Source organism: Dermacentor andersoni, chromosome 4, assembly GCF_023375885.2.
Source record: "Dermacentor andersoni chromosome 4, qqDerAnde1_hic_scaffold, whole genome shotgun sequence".
NCBI classification, from domain to species: Eukaryota; Metazoa; Arthropoda; class Arachnida; order Ixodida; family Ixodidae; genus Dermacentor; species Dermacentor andersoni.
This window is the reverse complement of record NC_092817.1, coordinates 40,953,911-40,972,277: the sequence shown is the minus strand read 5'-3', so window position 1 is coordinate 40,972,277 and position 18,367 is coordinate 40,953,911. Positions and strand designations below refer to the sequence as shown.

General features: G+C 44.9%; 1 protein-coding gene across 1 annotated transcript in view; it reads left to right on the top strand.

Annotated features, from left to right (window-relative positions):
* The window catches only part of LOC126536647 (E3 ubiquitin-protein ligase RNF14-like), a 33,384-nt gene that overhangs the window by 8,072 nt on the left and 6,945 nt on the right, over positions 1 to 18,367 (top strand). The window contains exons 5-8 of the mRNA XM_055073638.2: positions 1,134 to 1,241; positions 4,208 to 4,434; positions 13,015 to 13,243; positions 17,690 to 17,862. Coding sequence (XP_054929613.1) covers positions 1,134 to 1,241; positions 4,208 to 4,434; positions 13,015 to 13,243; positions 17,690 to 17,862 — 737 coding nt within the window. The remainder of the gene's footprint in view (positions 1 to 1,133; positions 1,242 to 4,207; positions 4,435 to 13,014; positions 13,244 to 17,689; positions 17,863 to 18,367) is intronic.

Genomic DNA, 18,367 nt, shown 5'->3' with positions numbered 1-18,367 from the left:
CCGAGTGCATACACAGAGGTAATCTACTGCAATTTAGAGGTAATCTACTGCATGCGTAAAGACGGCGAGCTGAGATGGCATGGCATCGTGTACTGTCTTTCGGCGGGTTTAATGCTGGGGGTTGTGTAAGGAGGAGCTTTGGACACGCATTGGAAGTCAGATACAGATGAAGCATTCACTTCCCTGCACTTCCGGTGCTTTTTGTGGTGGCAACGTTCCACTGTGGTTGACACTGTCAGCCGCTGGGGCAGAGTGGACACAAAAGTGTAGCTGGCTTTGCATTGTATCGCCGATGTGAAAATATCGTCGACGCAGCATGAAACTGTACCCTTCATCGCCGGCTCTCAATTTCAATAAAATTAATTTTTTTCTCACTCAAGTTTGCTTTTTCTGATCGCCCGACAATTTGGAATATTTAGCAGCCCCTTCCATGTAAGAAAAATTACATCAGCAACAGCACTTGTTTGCATAAAAGTTGTAATTTCAATGTAACGAAATTTCGCTATAATGAGGCTAATTGCCAATTTTACTGACTTGGTTATAGTATCGAGGTTTAACTGTACCACTGACGGCGCATCTCAGCACGGCAGCATTGTGTGACACCTGGCAGCTGCCTGGGCACCATTCTTTCTGGCCAAAAATAGTTGCCCTGCATGTTGCGTTGCGCCAACATGTGATGCGCCAGCATGCATATAGTGAGAACACCATCTGAGGAATTCAAGCACAGCCCTAAACTTTGCTATTGCTTTTTATGAAACTGCCAACTCTTGTTTATTTTTTTATGAGCAACATCATACCTAGCTTTATTACTCTGCAACGTTGCCAAATTTTGTTTAGTGTCCTGCTGACACGGTAATGACAATGGTGCCAGGCCTGGCAATTCAAGACCAACTTTAGTGTCAAATTATGTATTTTATAAGTACATACCAACTTTCATACCACTTGCCAAATGTTATCCTATTACAGGCAAGAAATATTGGGTAGAGTTTATACAACAGTGAAAATATGTGTTGGTACTCTTTTAACAAACTGCTATGTGTCTGTTTGTTGTAAGCATATGCTCCAGAGTTGTCCTGGATGTGTCAATGCTGCTTCAATACGAAATGTTTTTTGTTTTTTTCTTAACTCTGCAGGGAGAACAAAGTGGAAAAAGTGCTACACATATCGTGGCAATGGACGCACTGATTTGCGTGTCTTTAAGGAGGCAGTAGACCCGCTAACATTGACCACTCTTCTCACTGGTGAGTTCTTCACTTGCTCTTTAATTGAAATCATATACTGCGCTGAAAAATCATAAGGGCTATACATATGCTTGTTGGCCTTCTGGCGTGACATCACATGAGAGAAGAAGCAGGCAGACATTCTTGTCACTTGGCAGTTTTACCACAGTTGCACCACTTCCAGATTGACAGCCATGCGGGTGACATCACTTTGGAAGTCATAAGTATCGGTGTCACATGGGCATTTCAAAGGTCCTCAAACCAGTAGTCTACTGAGTCCACGGCTAAGTGAGTGCTGCTAAATGGACAGCTTCAGCAACCATTGAGTGAGCAGAGCTGCACAGAACTAGGCTGAAATCTCAAAGGGGTTCGAATGTCAGATCTGGGCATAGTCATCTACAGCAATGACCTCACTGCCATTACAAAAAAAAACCCTCTCCCTACCTCTGCCCTCTCTCTCTTTATCAAATCACTCCATGTGACTCCACCACCCTCAAATTAGCACTCATCCTGTTACCCTTATGGGCAACGAGGCACTTTATTTTAGTGAGAATGCCATGTAGCTGCATTTGATGCCTAATCTGCACTGCTGTCATTGTATGTTTAATGGCAAACTGTAGTCAAATTTTTGATCACATAAAGAGCCGCTAGTTACATATAGTGCAGATGTAAAGCAGCCTTCATGCAGAATTTAACATTTGAAATAAATATGAGTGGATGCATCATGGACAGCTAGCAGAAGCAGATGTTTTTGATGCTCTAACTGAAAAAAACATTTACCATTACTACTTGTAGGAAATAACGCAGAACCTAAAATATTGAGAACCATTGTGGCACTTGGGCCTGAACTCTAAGACTGAAAATCTGAGACGCCACGGTTTTGTATTTACATCATATCCCCTAACCATGAGATGCCTGCATCATCTGCTAAGGTGCTATACAAGGGCTGTGGCTTCAGGAATATTGTATACTGTAATATTGTATACAGTCGCCAACTGATTTTCCGGACCTCGCGGTGACTGAGAAATAGTCCGAAAAATCAAACAGTCGAAAAAACTTGTTCAGCCAAAAAAGAAAAGAAAAATTATGACGCTTAGAGTGGCTTTAAAAAAATCTCTAATAATGCCGTGCCTCATACTACACTTGGAGGCGATCAGATTTGCTTGGATTTGCACAAGAGCAAATACAGTCTGACAAGAGCGTCACCACATTGTTGATCTCCGTTGCCGTAGATCGCCATGGGGATAGAAGAAACCAGCCACGTTTCTTCGCATCACTTGGCTCTTGCGAAGGCATATGAGGTGGGGCCAACACACAAATTTGAAGCAGCATAAACATACACAAAGATGCGACGTGACCCCTGCTCTGTGGACACACCATGTGCAAAGAGCAACCGAAACTTTAAATAAATAAATGAATAAAAATGGATCCCACATTAAGTGATTGTGACAATAGTAGTGCTGACCGAAAAAAGAAATAAACAAGAAAAGGCTGTTTCACATGGCGCGATTGGGGCGAAAAAAATCGTTCTGCCGCGCACGTCGCAGAGTGATTTTCGCTCACAGCTTTCACATGTGTTTGCGGTAGTGCGATATCTGTCGCAGCGATTCGCAGGGTTGCCTCTTGCTCACAAAGTATCCATGCCTGCATCGTTAAATAATAACAACATGTAAACTAGTCAAATGTTCGAATTTTTCTATTCTTATTCGATAATAGAATAGGTACACCATTTTTAACGTTTAAAAGCGTTGAGACTTTACGACAGCTTGCAGATACGGTGAGTGAGGTGCTGCACAACACCGCAAGTATGAGCGTGCGGCTTGCGCGGCGTCGGTGGGGTGGTTCCGTTTAGTACACTCTAGTTTCGTCGTTACTATGGAAGCCGAAACTTATTTCCTGGATGAGTATTTGCTTTTGGCAGAAGAACAAACTACTGTTGAGTGTGCATGTATATAAGCAGCTGGCGTGATTTGTAGGGATGAAGAGGTTGACGACGGCGGCGATGAAGTGGGTACGTGCCTTATGTTGAAGCGGCGTCCTTCTCCCGATATGGATAGCGTGCAGCTTCTCCTTTCAAACGAATTGTGTAAGTGAAAGAAATGTATGAAGCTCCTAAGCCGCAAACGCTGGTGGGTATGCCCTAAACATAGCTAGAACTGAAGCGCGACATTGCTCCACAGAGCTACCAATGCACGGTGAAACACACATTGCCCCTCCCACATCGCGCCGATCGTTGCGACTGAGTGACGGCGCGACCAACTTGTTGGAATCCAGTCGCGGAGAGCCCACGACGTCGCGGCGGTCGCTGAGCGACGGAATTTGCTGTGTCCCTGACTGAAAATCGCGCCATGTGAAACAGCCTAATGAGTACTGTCCCCTAGAGCGTTTTGTCAGCCAAGAAACAGCAGGCATGGCCTCTGAGACTGGAGGATGTCACGCGCTCTCTATTGAAAGTGTGTGCGTCCCAATCTTGGAGGCTATAGAGTGGACCACTGAAAGCCAAGCCAGCAGAAAATTTAGCATAGCAGCCCCCCAAGATCGGGTTGTATGGCTCGGAATGAGCGGTTTAGTCTGGAAAATCAAACTTGGGGCCTAAATTTGTCCGAAATATAGATTGCAAAAGTGTATTAGCTCTATGAGAACCCTGACAATGCATTTATGAAGTTCAGAATATCCATGAAGTCCGAATTTTCGGAGTCCAAAAAATCCATTGGCGTCTGCACACTCATTTTTTACCAATTCATCAAGAGTGAAATTTAGTTACAGTTGAACTAAAACTTGTATACCAGTATGAACTTGTATAATTTTTGTAGTTTTTCTTCCCACTGCTCATTACATGTTTCTTGACTTAATTTCAAGTCAAGTTTTCATGTTGCCTCATTTGTAATGGCATACTTTTCTTCTCAATTATGCTGTTAATGTGCCGTTTGCGACTCTCGTGGGTGCCTGCTATAAGTGAGCCCAAACCAGTTTTCACTCTCGTGCAGAGTATAACAGCCGAGAAAAGCGGCGGCTGTTTGACCTACAGTGGCTGACCTGCCAGGTGTGTCTGACATCCAAGTTGGGCTCGGAGTTTGAACTGGTGATTGGCTGCGACCACCCGTTCTGCCGGAGCTGCCTCCGCGAGCACTTTCGCATCCAAATCGAGAGTGGCTGTGCCAACCAGCTCCGCTGTCCACAGGAGAAATGCACCACGCAGGTGGTGCCCACACAGGTACCGAACATTTTGTGTTTCTTTTACAGCGAAGCTGTTTATGTGGACCCTGTGAAGTCTTTGTCAAACTTCGCTTAAAAGGGGCGACGTAACCTAGCTGGAGAGAGAAAGAAAAGCTCAATGGGGGAAATGGGTTGGAATGACCCCTTTTCCCCTGTGAGAATGCTGTCTTATATGCGAATCTTGTACAGTTGTCGCAAGGTGCATTTTCGGCGATTGAGCAAGATCGGCATCAAACTTATAGACGATTGATTCCACTCAGCCGTGAAAGGAACAAATGTTATGCTGGTAGTGGTTTGTGGCCAACAAACAGTGCCCAGCGATTGAAACGCGATACTAGAAGCGCATGGCTGCGGGCACTTCTTGTGCCAGCAAGAATTAGCAGCAGCCACATCAATCGTCAAGGCAATCCAACCAATCTTAAATATGATTGCAACGCCCGCATCTCCAGTGGTGGGATTTGTGCCCAATATACGGAGCTTTGGATTAGTGGTTCCACACATTACATTCCATCTACAACTATGGGAAGACCACAAGTAGTGTGTACTACTGTGGAAGAAACTGCTTACTGTGAGCGTCAGCGAGAGCTGGCTCATGAATGGGCTCATCATTATAGGGCCGACCCCGAGCTGTGCGCCCCCGAGTTTAAACGGCAGCGCTAGGGGTTGACCCCGAAGTGCGCGCCCGAGACACGGAAACACACCAGCAGCGCCGGGAAGTGAAAGAATGGTGAAACAAAAGATTTACAATATAGGCCTCTTGCAAAGTTTGACTTGCATAGTGTAATACTCAGCGTAACTAGCGCAGCTTGGCTGTTCAACCATCTTCACGGACTGGAAGGGGCAGGGATTTTTTTAACTCATAATAATGTGTACAATTAGTACATGACCGGGGTAGTTGGAGAAGTATGGGAGAGGCCTTTGCCCTGCAGTGGGCGTAACTAGGCTGATGATGATGATGATGATGAATGTGTACTATAATAAGTCTTTATTGGGGGCTGCACTTTGGTGGGGGTGGAATTGTTGGAGTGCACTTCCACCGTCAGAATTAGTTGGAACAACAAAGGCGCATTCGCAGGGGCTCCACTTTAACAAACACGCATTGTAAGAAACAGACATTGAAAACTTTGGAAGGAAGATGAATTAAGCGTGAACATTCAAATCACCACAACCAGAAATCAGTTGCACTGACTGCGACTGTGCATGTAGCAGGACCTTGGCATGATCAGTACATTTGCTGTCGATTGTAACAATATTGCACAAGCTAATCAGTGATAAGCTTTTGTCTGCCAATATGATGATAGCATTCTATAAGAGTAAGAGAGAGAGAAACGAAGAGGGAAAGGCAGGGAGGTTAACCCCATAAGAATGAAAAGCTCCTGATAGCCACAGAGATAAAATGTCTTCTACTGAATGTAAACTTCACACTGCAGCTAAGGGGGCACATTTTACTGCCATGGCAGCATATGATTAAGTTCCTTATGCGGCCGGTGAACTCGAGTGATATGCTGCTGCAGAATGTGAGTGTTGCAAGCAGTGGCACGATTGGCAGCATGATGGGCACATCATGAGTCCTAAATCAGGACTTGAAGTATGCTCATTGGGGTGTGCAGGCTCACTCCTACGTGCGTATGCACCTGCTTTGCCTTATGTTCTAAAGAGATAGAGCATCTCCATGTTCAGTGGAATCTCGTTGATATAATCTTCACGGGAACCGCAAAAGAAAGCGCATCATCCAAAAATTGTATTAGCCAAAGCAAGCTTCAAAAAGCATGAAAATAGGCGTAATAGGTGACAAACTCGGCAGCAAAGGTTCGTGTGGCATCAAGTGATAGTGTTCCGCATTATGTGTTGTGCGGAGCAGCATCACTTGGCACCACACGAACCGCAGCCAACAAGATTTTATTCGGCAACGTTCAAATAGCCCGCCAGTTTGCACTGAACTTCCTTCTTTTCATTGTCTGTAAAGAAGTTTCCCTGGTAGTCAAAAAAAGAAACTGCCGTTTCCTCGCTGCATTGCCATGCGGTTAGGCCACACTGCCGCGGCAGTGCTTTACTGCAGGTGGTGCGCTGCATGTGTTTTTCCTTCAGTGTGGTTGGGGCTTAACATGTTGTCCATGAGTCATTGGAATGCTATTTAAGCTAGTACACTAGAACATAAAGCTATGAGCTTTAGAAATACCAGTAAAAGCCCACTACTGCCGTCGTGTCATCTGATCTCAGGGGAAAATGTGATTGCAATAACCGTATGAAAATACATTGCTCCTATGAGACATTGGCCGGGAAAATAAAATAAAATGTGTTATCCAGAAAAACATATTGTGCAGAATTGTATCAACAAAATTCTACTGCACGTATGCTGGTGCATGTGCCTGCATGCATGAGCTCAATGTCCTTGGAGTGTATTTGTAGAAGTCATCCAGCTACAGTCTCAACCATTACTGTGGAGAATTCATTTCTCTTAGCTTATATTTACAATATTTTGCTCTTCTGGTGAGCTAAATTTGCTGTCGGTGGAAAGAAAAAGGGGCATTAGTCTACCCGGATAACAGAATCCCGGACGTAGAAGACAAAATGCATTTGAGTACTACCGTATTTACTTGAATCTAACGCACCTTTTTTCCGATATAACAGGTCCAAAAATTTCACGCGCGTTAGAATAGAGTACGACCCTAAATCTGCGTTACCATATCGCCATCGGCATTCGAAAAATGGCCGCCTCATACGCACTTTTAGCCTAGCTGCCGTAGCTTCCTCCATGTGCATACCTCCATGTTGTATGTGTAACTAGGCGCTAATGTAACCTAGTCGACCGCCTGTCTTCCTGTTTTCTGCATTTATTCAATTGGCATGGAATCGCTGACTGCAAAGACACGCAGAGTTCACCATGATGCCGCATTTAAAAGGAAAGTTATCATGTGGATGGAGGCGGACGGAAATCGGGCCGCATCTCGGGTGTTCGGAGTTCCCGAAACTTGCGTGCGGGACTGGCGCAAACAGAAGGAGAATATTACACCGGCAAAGCAACAAGGAAGGGTTTCAGTGGACCGAAACAGGGCCACTTTCCCAAAATAGAAGAGCTACTCGCAGAATACGCGCAAGAGCAGCAAGCGGCCTGTGCTCAAAGTATGGGCGATGCAGTTAGCCCTACAGAAAGGGCTAATGCGGAGTGACTTCAAAGCAAGCAGGTCCTGGCTATCAAATTTTATGAAAAGAAAAGGCTTTTCTCTTCGAACACGGACAGGGGTATGCCGAAAATTGCCCAAAGAATATGAAGAGAAATTGCACAGTTTTCAGCGGTACGCTTTGAAGTTGCGCCATAGAAATGGCTACCACTTCGGACAGATTGGAAATGCCAATCAGATGCCGGTCTACTTTGACATGCCTGCCACCACAACCGTTGAAAAGAAGGGGGCAAAGCAAGTGCGCGTTTTGTCTTCCGGCCGCGAAAAAACTAGTCATAGCAATGCTTTGTTGCACTGCGGATGGGCAAAATCTGCCCCCGTATCTTATCTTCATACAGAAGGCGCTCCCGAAAGGAATTGCGTTTCTGAGTGCCGTGATTGTGCGCACAAATGAAAAAGGTTGGATGACCACGGACTTGGTCACTGACTGGGTTGGATAACGTTTGGCAGAAGAGACCCGGCGGCAGTTTGGGTCAGCATGGGATGCTTGTGCTTGACACGTTCAGGTGCCACCTTGACCAGCACATCAAGGACAAGCTGGCTGCATGCAACACCGACCTTGTCGTGATACCCGGCGGCATGACATCGCAGCTCCAGCCGCTGAATGTTTGTTCGAACAAGCCAGTGAAAGATAGAATTCGTTCGGGCGCTGTACACTGAATGGCTTGTCAGTGGCTGCCACAAATTCACGCCCGCCAATAAAATGAATCATGCCTCGCTGCAGGCCTTTGCTGGATGGGTGAAAGATGCATGGTGTGGGATCCCTTCTGCCATGGACGGCACCAAGGATGAAATGCTTTGGTCTGTTGATAGCGATATGGAGTTGTCTGATAGCGACGATGAGTGATATCTATTGCCCCATGCGACTCGTACCGGCGCAGTGAAAATCTTGACGGCAAGGTACACCACTTCCATTTGTATTTTTATTCATCGCAACTTTAGTGTATTGGGAATAAATCTGTTTTTTTTCCAAATGAGAGAAAATAGTATTTCTATATGAAAGCATGAGGTACACGGTTTGTACTCTTCTCTTCTTTCTTTTTTTTTTTTTTCTTCTCATGGAAAACAGGTGCACGTTACAATCGAGGGCGCATTAGAATCTAATAAATACGGTATGCTTGTTCAGTGTGCCCTTATTATCTATGAATTCTTAAGCCCCGTTGAACACCAGCTGCTGCCTAGAGGACGTGTTCAAATAGGTCTCCTTCTGCAGCAACGCCCAGTATACTGTATCCGTCTTATCACATCTTCAGTGGCTTTCTTGATGACCGATGCTGGAATTCTACGACAGGCATCTGTTATCCTTGCCTTGAGCTCATCTGATGTCCGTCTTGATCATGTCAGCACGATCTTTCATATAACCCCAAAGAAAGAAATCGAGTGGATAGAGGTCAAGTGATATAGCCTTCCGATCCATTGCGCTTTAAAGTCGCATCCAGCCATTTTTGTGCTCGGCTGCTGCTGTGTGTGGGTGCTGATACCACAGAAGCGGAAGATGTGACAGCAGGACTTCGCTGAGAGACTCATCCACTGCTCCTTCAAGGATTTCTTCCGCGTAACGCTGTCCAGTCAGTGTGTAATCGAAGATGTGACCGAAGATGTGACCGACTATAGCACCGGCATAAATTCCGCATCACACATTAAACAACCACTGGTACTGGTGTCGATTACACTTTACCCAGTGTGGATTGAAGTCACTTTAATAGTGTGCATTATGCAAATTTACCTGAGCGTTTCTGCGAAAATTTACTTCATCTTTGTACATGATGTTGCTCAAAAGAAGTCCGGTGATGCATCGGCTTTTGTGAGGACCCAATTGGAGAAATCTAGGCAATTCTGCAGGTAGGTCCCTATCTTCCTAGCATTGGTGCTGGTTAAAACGGTACGGGTGAAAGGCCCTCACTTAGAATCCTCCAAATTTACGACTTGGAAATTGGTACATGGGAGGCTACGTCCTGCACACTAGCATGAGGGTCTAAAGCCATAAATGGTAGAGCATCCATGTATAGGCTAGGACTCAAAGATGGAATCCTCCGCCGCTGTTTCTTGAAGCTGCCGGTTTGTCTCAGGTTTTCATCATTTCTGATCATAGTAGATGTGTTTGATCTACCACCACACTTCCATGACTGGTCTATATTTGCGGCCTTGCTCTTGTTGTCATTTGCAGCTCCCAAGACAAGGATCATCTTTTCCCTATGCTCATTAGAGAAAGACATGCCGACTGTGAATGAAACAAAACGGACCTTTAAACATTTGCACTGACCTTGTCAACTTTTGTGATGATAGGTCTTGTGGAAAAAAAAAAAAAAAACATCCATGCACTTTATCTACACTAAGACAACAGCTATCACAGCTTGTTCCAACTAACACCAAACACGGCGTATTACTTCGGCCGGGGTGTAGCAGATAAGGCACTAGCTCGGTCACAATGTTTTTTCTTTATTTTCTTTATTTCATCCTGGCTAACTCAGAGGGAGCACGTTCGAGGGTGCTGCTTTATGATGCGGGTGGGAATGCGGTGCCGTGGTATTCTTCATATTTTGCAGGATTTATCGATCGTAAAAAAATTAGTACGCAATTAGTACATTGCTGAAAATACCACAGTTAGATTTCCCTTGGCTGTGCCTACATATGCCTCTTTGACACTTTGATAATTAGGATAGTATGCCTCAAGATAGATAATTAATTACAATGACCTAATTAAATCTCAGTAACAAAAAAGAAATACTGGCAGCTACTCCACTGTACTGGAAACAATATGCAGTAGATTAACTTTGAAGAATGCATTGCTCTTTTTTAAATCTTGATGAATGATAGTTCATTAGGACACCCTGTGTATATTTATGACCTCTGCATGCAAGTGACAATGTTTCCATCCCTATTACATGTTGCAAATTATTAGAAATTTTTTTTTTCATGAGTCGTTAGCATTGTTTACTGGAAAGAGAAGCAATACTGAGACACATATCAGTCACATGCATTTCGCACGTCTTTGATAAAAGAGTCAGAAAGGCACGCAAAGCAATTTGAAGCGAGATGAGCATACAACAATATATTAATTCTCTGGACATAGGCTATCCATACCTTTAGAAATAATTTATAGTTGGCTACCTCATTCTCTTTCAAAAATATAATGACATATGTCCTGTGTATATATTTCAATATATTGTGTACGTGCACAGTGTTTACAGTGTAAATTTAGAACAATGTTGAAGTGAGAAAGTATGGATGAAGCACCCGTCACTGGCTCTTCTAATGCAACTTGTCCTCCTATTGTCAGGATTTGCCAAAAAATAGCCAACGTATGAATTAAAAGGTATGCATGTTTGCGCCAACAATGATGTAGTATAAGCTACTAGCCTCAATGAAATCTTAAGTGAGAAGGTTGAGGCAAGTCAAAACCTCCAATGATATGGGTGAAAAAAGCTCTAGTAATGACACTTTAGGTGTGTGGAGGTTAGGGGGGTCCCTGCCCCACCTCCCTCCCCGGATAACTCTGGAGGGGGCTCCAACCCCAGAGCACCCCCTGTAGTCGGCACCTATTCTGGCATAAAGACTGTATGTTGCAGTTACTATGTGGCATCTGTCATCTAGTTTTGGTGGTGCCTTTTCAGCACTTACTGAAAAAAATGGAAGCCTCTTACACTGTGGCTGCCGTATGTGAGATACTCGTAAATGAACTCCCCTGCATGCCATATTTGGATTGTAGTTAGTAGCCAAGTACAAAATGGATGCTCCCTTTAAGGACCAACTTGAAGAACATTATGGACCCTGTAAATAGCCTAGTTTAAGACAGTGTAGATATGCATAGCAGTCTCCGTGCAAAATTTTATATCTAGATACAAGTGGATCCACCTCAAAATTCCTGCATAAACATACGTCTTGTATACCAAAAGTAATAAAATATGCCATCATTGCAGCTCACTAGAAATGACACAGAACCCAGAGCGTCGAGAACTAGCTCTATGCCTGGGCATGACCTCTGAGATCAAGGGGGGGGGGGGGGGTATACTGTAAGAGTCTACCTAGTGGACTGTCCATTTCAGCCGCTGCTGATTGGATGCAGCTGTATGAATGAGGAGGAGACGAGCGGCCCTAGCCAATCAGCAGTGGCCGAAGTGGACAGTCCACTATGTGGAGTCTTACAGAATGCCTCCACTCCACACTGGAAATTTCGGAGGCCATTTGCTGGAAGTTGTCATATCCACTAACCACCATGTGCCTGCTTTGTCTGTTTTGGTCTGCTATACAAGGGCTGCTAGATAAAAAAAAATGGGCAATTAAGAGCCCCTCAGCTTTGCCAAGGTTGCTTTAGTAGTACTATATGTGCTACCCATTTATAGCCCAATATAGCCAAAATGAAAGTCCATTGCAGTGGGCCTTTCAACCTCTTTATACATTTTGGGGTGAAAAACTGTGAGAGAACGTACTAACAGGGAAAATCTGCAACCCAAAATCACAAAAAATTGGGCAGACTCAACTGTAGTTGATGTTTATGTAATGCGAAGTATTGTGCGAATTGTTGCACTACAAGACACCAATGCATGCCAAGCTGGTGGGGCTTGAGCAGCCTGAGATGCACATTGTTGTTTTTGAGGCTTCAACAAGGTTATGTTTGCACTCCTGGTATTCAGTCTGGGTCAGTAGCTTCTTTTGACTGGGCATTTTGTTGGGAAGTTTTGATGTGCCCGTTTGACTCGGTGAGAATTGTTGCCGCCCAAGATGCCGACACACGTCGAGCTGGTGGGGCTCTAGCAACCAGAGACGCATTTGTTGGCCGGAAAATGTAATGTATGGTCGCTATTTGGCGACGTATTGAATGTTGGTGCGAAAGGATCATGTTTTTCTTAAACGTGTCAACTAGTAAGAAATAAGCGCAACTGTATTGGGTAATCTTTTATGTTCTTGGTTGCGTTCATTGGCACCAGGATATTGCACAAAATGGGATCATCTCAGTGAGGTTCTACTGCAGATCTTACTGTAGCTCCCGTGGCCCAGTGTCAAATGTAGTGCCAATCCTCAAGCTTTTCTTGTGAAAGCATATTTACTCTGATGGTATATTCGACTGATTCCTACCACACTCTGACTCTGTTTGCAGCGATGCGGAGCCCTCTTGAGATAGGAGGCTGAGAAAGCCTGCTAGAATTGGATGTTAATTGCTCTTAGAGCAACTAGATGAGTTACGTGACATAAATTCTGTCAGATTTTGGTCCCACTGTAGCTGGAGCTTGACACTCTGAATTAACCGAGTGAATATGTTCTGAACAGTCGATTTAGACCGGGTGAATGTAAAGGCTGTCGCCAAAGTGTTCTAGAGCACTCAAAAGCGACCAGTTGAATCTGCTATGAACATGCATAGAATGGCCTCACCCAACCACGCTTCTTGTGATATGCAGGTGAAGGCGCTAGTTGGCGATGCTCTTGGCTCACGCTATGAGGAGAGCCTGCTCAGTGCCTACCTGGACTCCCAGGAGGACCTGACCTACTGCCCCCGGCTACAGTGCCAGCGGCCAGTGGTGTTAGACCCGGGTCTGCCCATGGCACAGTGTGCCAGTTGCCATTTTGTTTTCTGCCTCTACTGCCGCATGGTGTACCACGGGGTCCAGCCCTGCCGTCTCAAGCCTGGTTAGTCACTTGTGCATAGCTTGCTTTGGGTGTGTTTCAATATTCGCCATAGACGGCAAGTAAGTAGATGGATGTGTGAACAGCAGGCATCTAGAAGTCTCGTTCCAATCTACAAGGCTGGCAAAAAATGATAGCTTCGCAAGACAGCACTGAAGTCAAGAGTGACGCAGGCTACTTCGCTTTCCAAACAACATGGAAAATGGGCAACCTACCTGGAAACTTCAACTCTGCACAAGAAAGCATAGTCACACTTTCTTTTGCATTTTTAGTAAGCCACATGCTTTCTTTAGGTCAGCACAAGGAAGGTTTTAAGATGTAACAACAAGGGCTATTTTTCTAATGCGCTAGCATTCTTAGTGTACTTCCTGCACTTTCCAGGGGCTAACTGTCCATGTATGTTTGTATCTAACTGTTTTCCCGCCTATGTGGGTCACTGGGTAGTTCGTGGTCGAATGGGTAGCCTATCGGGCTGCTTTTCTGAGGAAACAGGGCTCGAAACCAACCCTCGAACCAACTTGGGTCACTGGATATGTGGCAATGTGTACAAATGTGCCACTCTTCAATGAACCTCCTTCATGCGTACATGGGTTACTGTAGACAAAGAACTGGGCAGGTACTGCTATTTGAATAAATTCTTTGACGCCAACTTGGAGCACTGGATGTCTGCCACTCAGTTCGTGCTGGTCTTCGGTGAACCTTTGATGCCAACATGGGCCACTGGGTATGTGCCATTTGGTGTGTGCTGCTCTTCAATGAGCAACTTTGATGCCAACTTGGCTAGCTAGGTATGTGGCGTTCCACAATGACGAAAAAGATCCTTTAAGTTTCTGCTATGCTGGGCAGAATGGAACCCACGTCACAAAATTTCCTCAAGGAGAGCAACCCTACGCTTTAGCAGGCAGCACCACAGATGCACTAGGTATGCACAGCTTTTCAATGAATTCCTTTCACGCCGACGCTTAAGCGAGCTGGGCCATGAATGCACTGGGTATATGCCGCTCTTCAATGAACCTCTCGCCACTTTGGGTCACTGAGTATGTGCCATTGGATGTGTGGCAAGCGTGGGAATAATTGCCAATGTTCACAGGCACCAGCACCCCATGCACGGACTTCTTGGCAGTGCCACTAGATGGCTGAACCTGTCCAGAAAGAAGTGCGAGAGGAGCATGCTTGCTGCACATTTCTCAGCGTTCACACGCATCGGCGCGTCATGCATTTCAAGCCGCGTTTACATGAATGCGACAGTGTCGCATCGCATCGCATTTCTAGCGCATCACATTCATGTAAACAGCGGTAATGCGCTAGGAAGGCGCATCGCATTAATGCGCCAGGCGGGGGTAGATTTACGGGCGCGAGTCTACTCTCGCGGAGCATGTAAACGCAGGATCGTCGCATTAGGAATTATGGGAAGGAATTAGCCACCAACATGGCGGCGGTCCCGGCTGCCCGCTTCGAATTGAATTTGGCGTTTCTTTTGTAAAATGCGCTTCGTTCGCAGCAAATGATTGTGCAAACGGCTTTCGCTTAGTCTCAGGCCGCTTCGACGACAGAGTATTATGGATAACCTTGTGGTGTTTTCGAGATCGCTTCTCGTTTCGAACGAGTTGAAGCCTAACGAAAGAAACGTTCGAGATGTCAGCGCTACCTATCGTTAGAGTTGAGAAATAGCCCCAAAGACGGCATATGGCCTCTGAGATCCGAAGATCTCGCTGGCCAACTAAAGCTAAAAAACGTGCACTGCTTAGCGTACGTTATACTATAGCGTATAGCACACGGTATAAGTTGCGGACGCTCAACTAAAGCTGTCTATTTCTCGGCACTCAGCCACCAACGTGCACTCGGCCCACCACCGGAGACCAGTTACACCGGAAGTCGACTGCACTTCCCTTAAACGACACCACGTGGCGCTACGTTCTCGCGAGAGTTAATGCTCTACATGTAAACGGCGTCGCATCGCCTTTCCCAAATGTGCTTGGAAATGCGATGCGCCACTGTCGCATTCATGTAAACGGGGCTTCAGAGGCCACGTGCAGGCTTCCCGGCAGCGCCACTAGATGGCACAGAATGTTCATAGGGAAACCTCATGGGGAAGCCCAACGAGAAAGAAGGAACATGTGCTTGCCCTGGTAAAGCTAGGAAAACGATTGAGCATGTTTTATTAGACTATGAAAATATCTGCCCAGGGGTCCACTTAGGCATTGTTGGCCTCCTTGAACCCCTTGGGTTCAGCGAGAGCAGGGGGAAAGTAAATATATGTCTGCAATAGAGATTAGTAAGAGACAATTGGAAGAATGGTGAAAATAAAGTAGGGAAACAACAAACCACGGAGGCACAATGGAGGTGTGTGCGCGTGTGTGTTTTTCCCTTTCCTTTTTCTTTTCTTTTTTTAACATAGGTAGGACATTAGGCGACGTAATAACAAGAGCTTGGTGGTGCAAACCACTGCCCCGTTCTAAAGAGGACGCTCATAGCATCCATCCATCCATCTAAGCCTGAGAGAGGAGTGTTGCTGCAGTACAAGCCTCATATGTAACATGCTTTGATGGCGACATTATGTCGTATCGCTACATTGATTCAATGCGAAACGCATTATCATCGACAGTCATAGCGAAATCGGTTCTGCTGAAATTTTTCAGCTGCTCAGACCAGACACACAAACCAATCACTGCATCTGTTTATCTCTTTCCTTGTTTTGCTTTTTGTACTTGGTTTTCCTGATAGTTCCCTAACTTAAATTACTGGAGGGAAGCCTGGTTGCCCAGTGTCTACAGGAGCCGCAAGCATGGTGGTTCAGTCAGCGCAGGAATAGTAGTTTCAGCTGGCATAGGTCATGAGCAGTACATTGATTTAAGTTTCTTCCGTTTGGCTTCAAACGACCTTATGGCTCTGAAAATTTACCGTTTTCAACGAAATAGTTATAGATGCAACAATTTGCAGTGAGAAGTCGCAGTATTTGCACGATTCTAACGCATACCTTTTTCGAATAAAACCTGCATTCATATTTGCGTGTATGTTACACTCGTAACTATGTCTACTCAAGAAAAAAAAAATGTTTCTTAAAAAAAAAAAAAATGCACGTTAGCTAGCCAGACTGCATCGAACAAACATTGTTTCTTTATGCCTTGGTTTACGGTCGCCATTTTCCAGTTTGCGGTATGTGTAGCATTTGTAATGCAAGAGATGGAGCTGAAGATGGCTTTCTGTGGTCAGTAAACAACGAAAAGGAGATGCCACCGGACTCTGACAGCAACTGTACGTTGTGTGTTCTATAATGTTGTTTCAACACTGTGCTCATCGATTCAGGTTTCGTTGCTTTATCTGCGTGGTAGAATTGGCACCAAGTTATTTTTTTACATTTGGGCGGTGATATAACTGCACGTTCGGGGGTATGTGGGGATGTATTGCCTTCATTCACTTAGAGAAATAAAATCGCTTATACACACCTAGAAAAAGAATATGTTTAGAGCTATTAGATTTGTGAACCATTCTGGGCGACTGCAGAAGTGGATGTTGCCGAGCCCTGCAGCAGGGATGAAAGTAATCTATAAATGGTGTGCGAGTAGCGTGTGGTTGGCTATTATCCCATTCTGTGCGACTAGTGTGCTCACAGCATTTCTAGCTCGTTTCAAAATCCTTTCATCATAATGCTTTCTTTTTTTCTTCCTTTTTTGTGTGTGTGTGTGTTGCCTAACACGATCCATGTATCTCTCTGCCGTTGATGCACTTTTCTTATGACAGATCTGTGCCAGGTAGCTTGAAACACAGTTAAACCAGGTGCCTCCATGCAGCTTAGAAAGAATAAATTGAACTGAAACTGTAAGGTTTCTCTGTAGCTCCCATCAGAACAGGACCAATCACCAAGGGGTGTTTGAATCATTTCAATGTGCAAGCTACCACAAACTAAGAAGAGTGTATACGGCCCGAAGCAATTGGCAATCCAAGCCAGTGGCACGGCAATCAAGCACATGTGTGGCAACATAAACTGGGCATTTGTGCCCCAATATCGAGAACTAATGTCACAGGTACCACCAAAATAATGCGCGAAATTTGCTGCCAAGGTGAGACGAATTGTTGCAAGAGTCTACAACTTCATTCACTTCCTGTGAAGGGGACAAATGGGTCTGAAATAGCTACCCATTTGGCACGAGAGGCTGGCTTGGGAGCCACCATGTTGGGCAGTGATGTAATCTCTGGCATTCTGTGAGAGACTTAAAGAAAAACCACTTCTCTGGCAATAAAGGGTAACAAATAATTTGATGAGAATGTCTGAATGGCAAGCAGAAAGATTAGACAAATTTGTGTCATACCCGTCGCTCCATGGTATAGTAGGAATGCAGTGCCAGAGTTCCCTCTAGTTACTTTAGTTTGAAGCTCTGTAGTTTGCTCATCCTAAAGATGATGATGATAAAGCATGGTAATGATAAAGCATGATGGTGCCAAATGCAGGGGAACAGAGGGCTATCCGAGATGAATACCTGTCAGCAACTCCAGCGGCGAAACAAGCAATGGAGAAGCGGTATGGGAGGCGCACGCTGCAGCTTCTGGTGGACGAATCGCTCACCCAAGACTGGATGCAAGAGAACAGCAAGAAGTGCCCGCACTGTGGCATTTCCATCGAGGTCTGTAAATTTTGTTGATCTCGCTTTGCTTTACTTGCATGAGGTATTTTGCCACGTCAGTAGATAATTCTTGATAGGGAATAAATGTACAGTCCACTGCTAAAATGAACACGTAATTGGTATTCGAATCAACATAACATCAACATATCAACTCCATTGGAACGAAGTGCATTATGTGACCTGTTAGGTAGACTTAAATCGATGAAAGTTTATTACCAAGGCCTTTGTGTTAAAACTGAATTGTAATAGTCCTGAATTACTAATTTCATATTCCTTTTAACAGCAAAACATACTGTGCATTGTTTGCGCTGGTGCGTCTTTTGTTGCTCATTCACAAATTTTATACATATGTGTGGAAACCATTGTTGTCTGACATTGCATCATAACTGAAATGGTCTTTTGTGCGCCACTGACCTTTGTTGTGATGGCCTCTGGTGAGTGCACCACTATTGTGAGTTACTTGTGCCAGTTGGTAGAAGTATACCTTCTGCCATGTTACCTACTT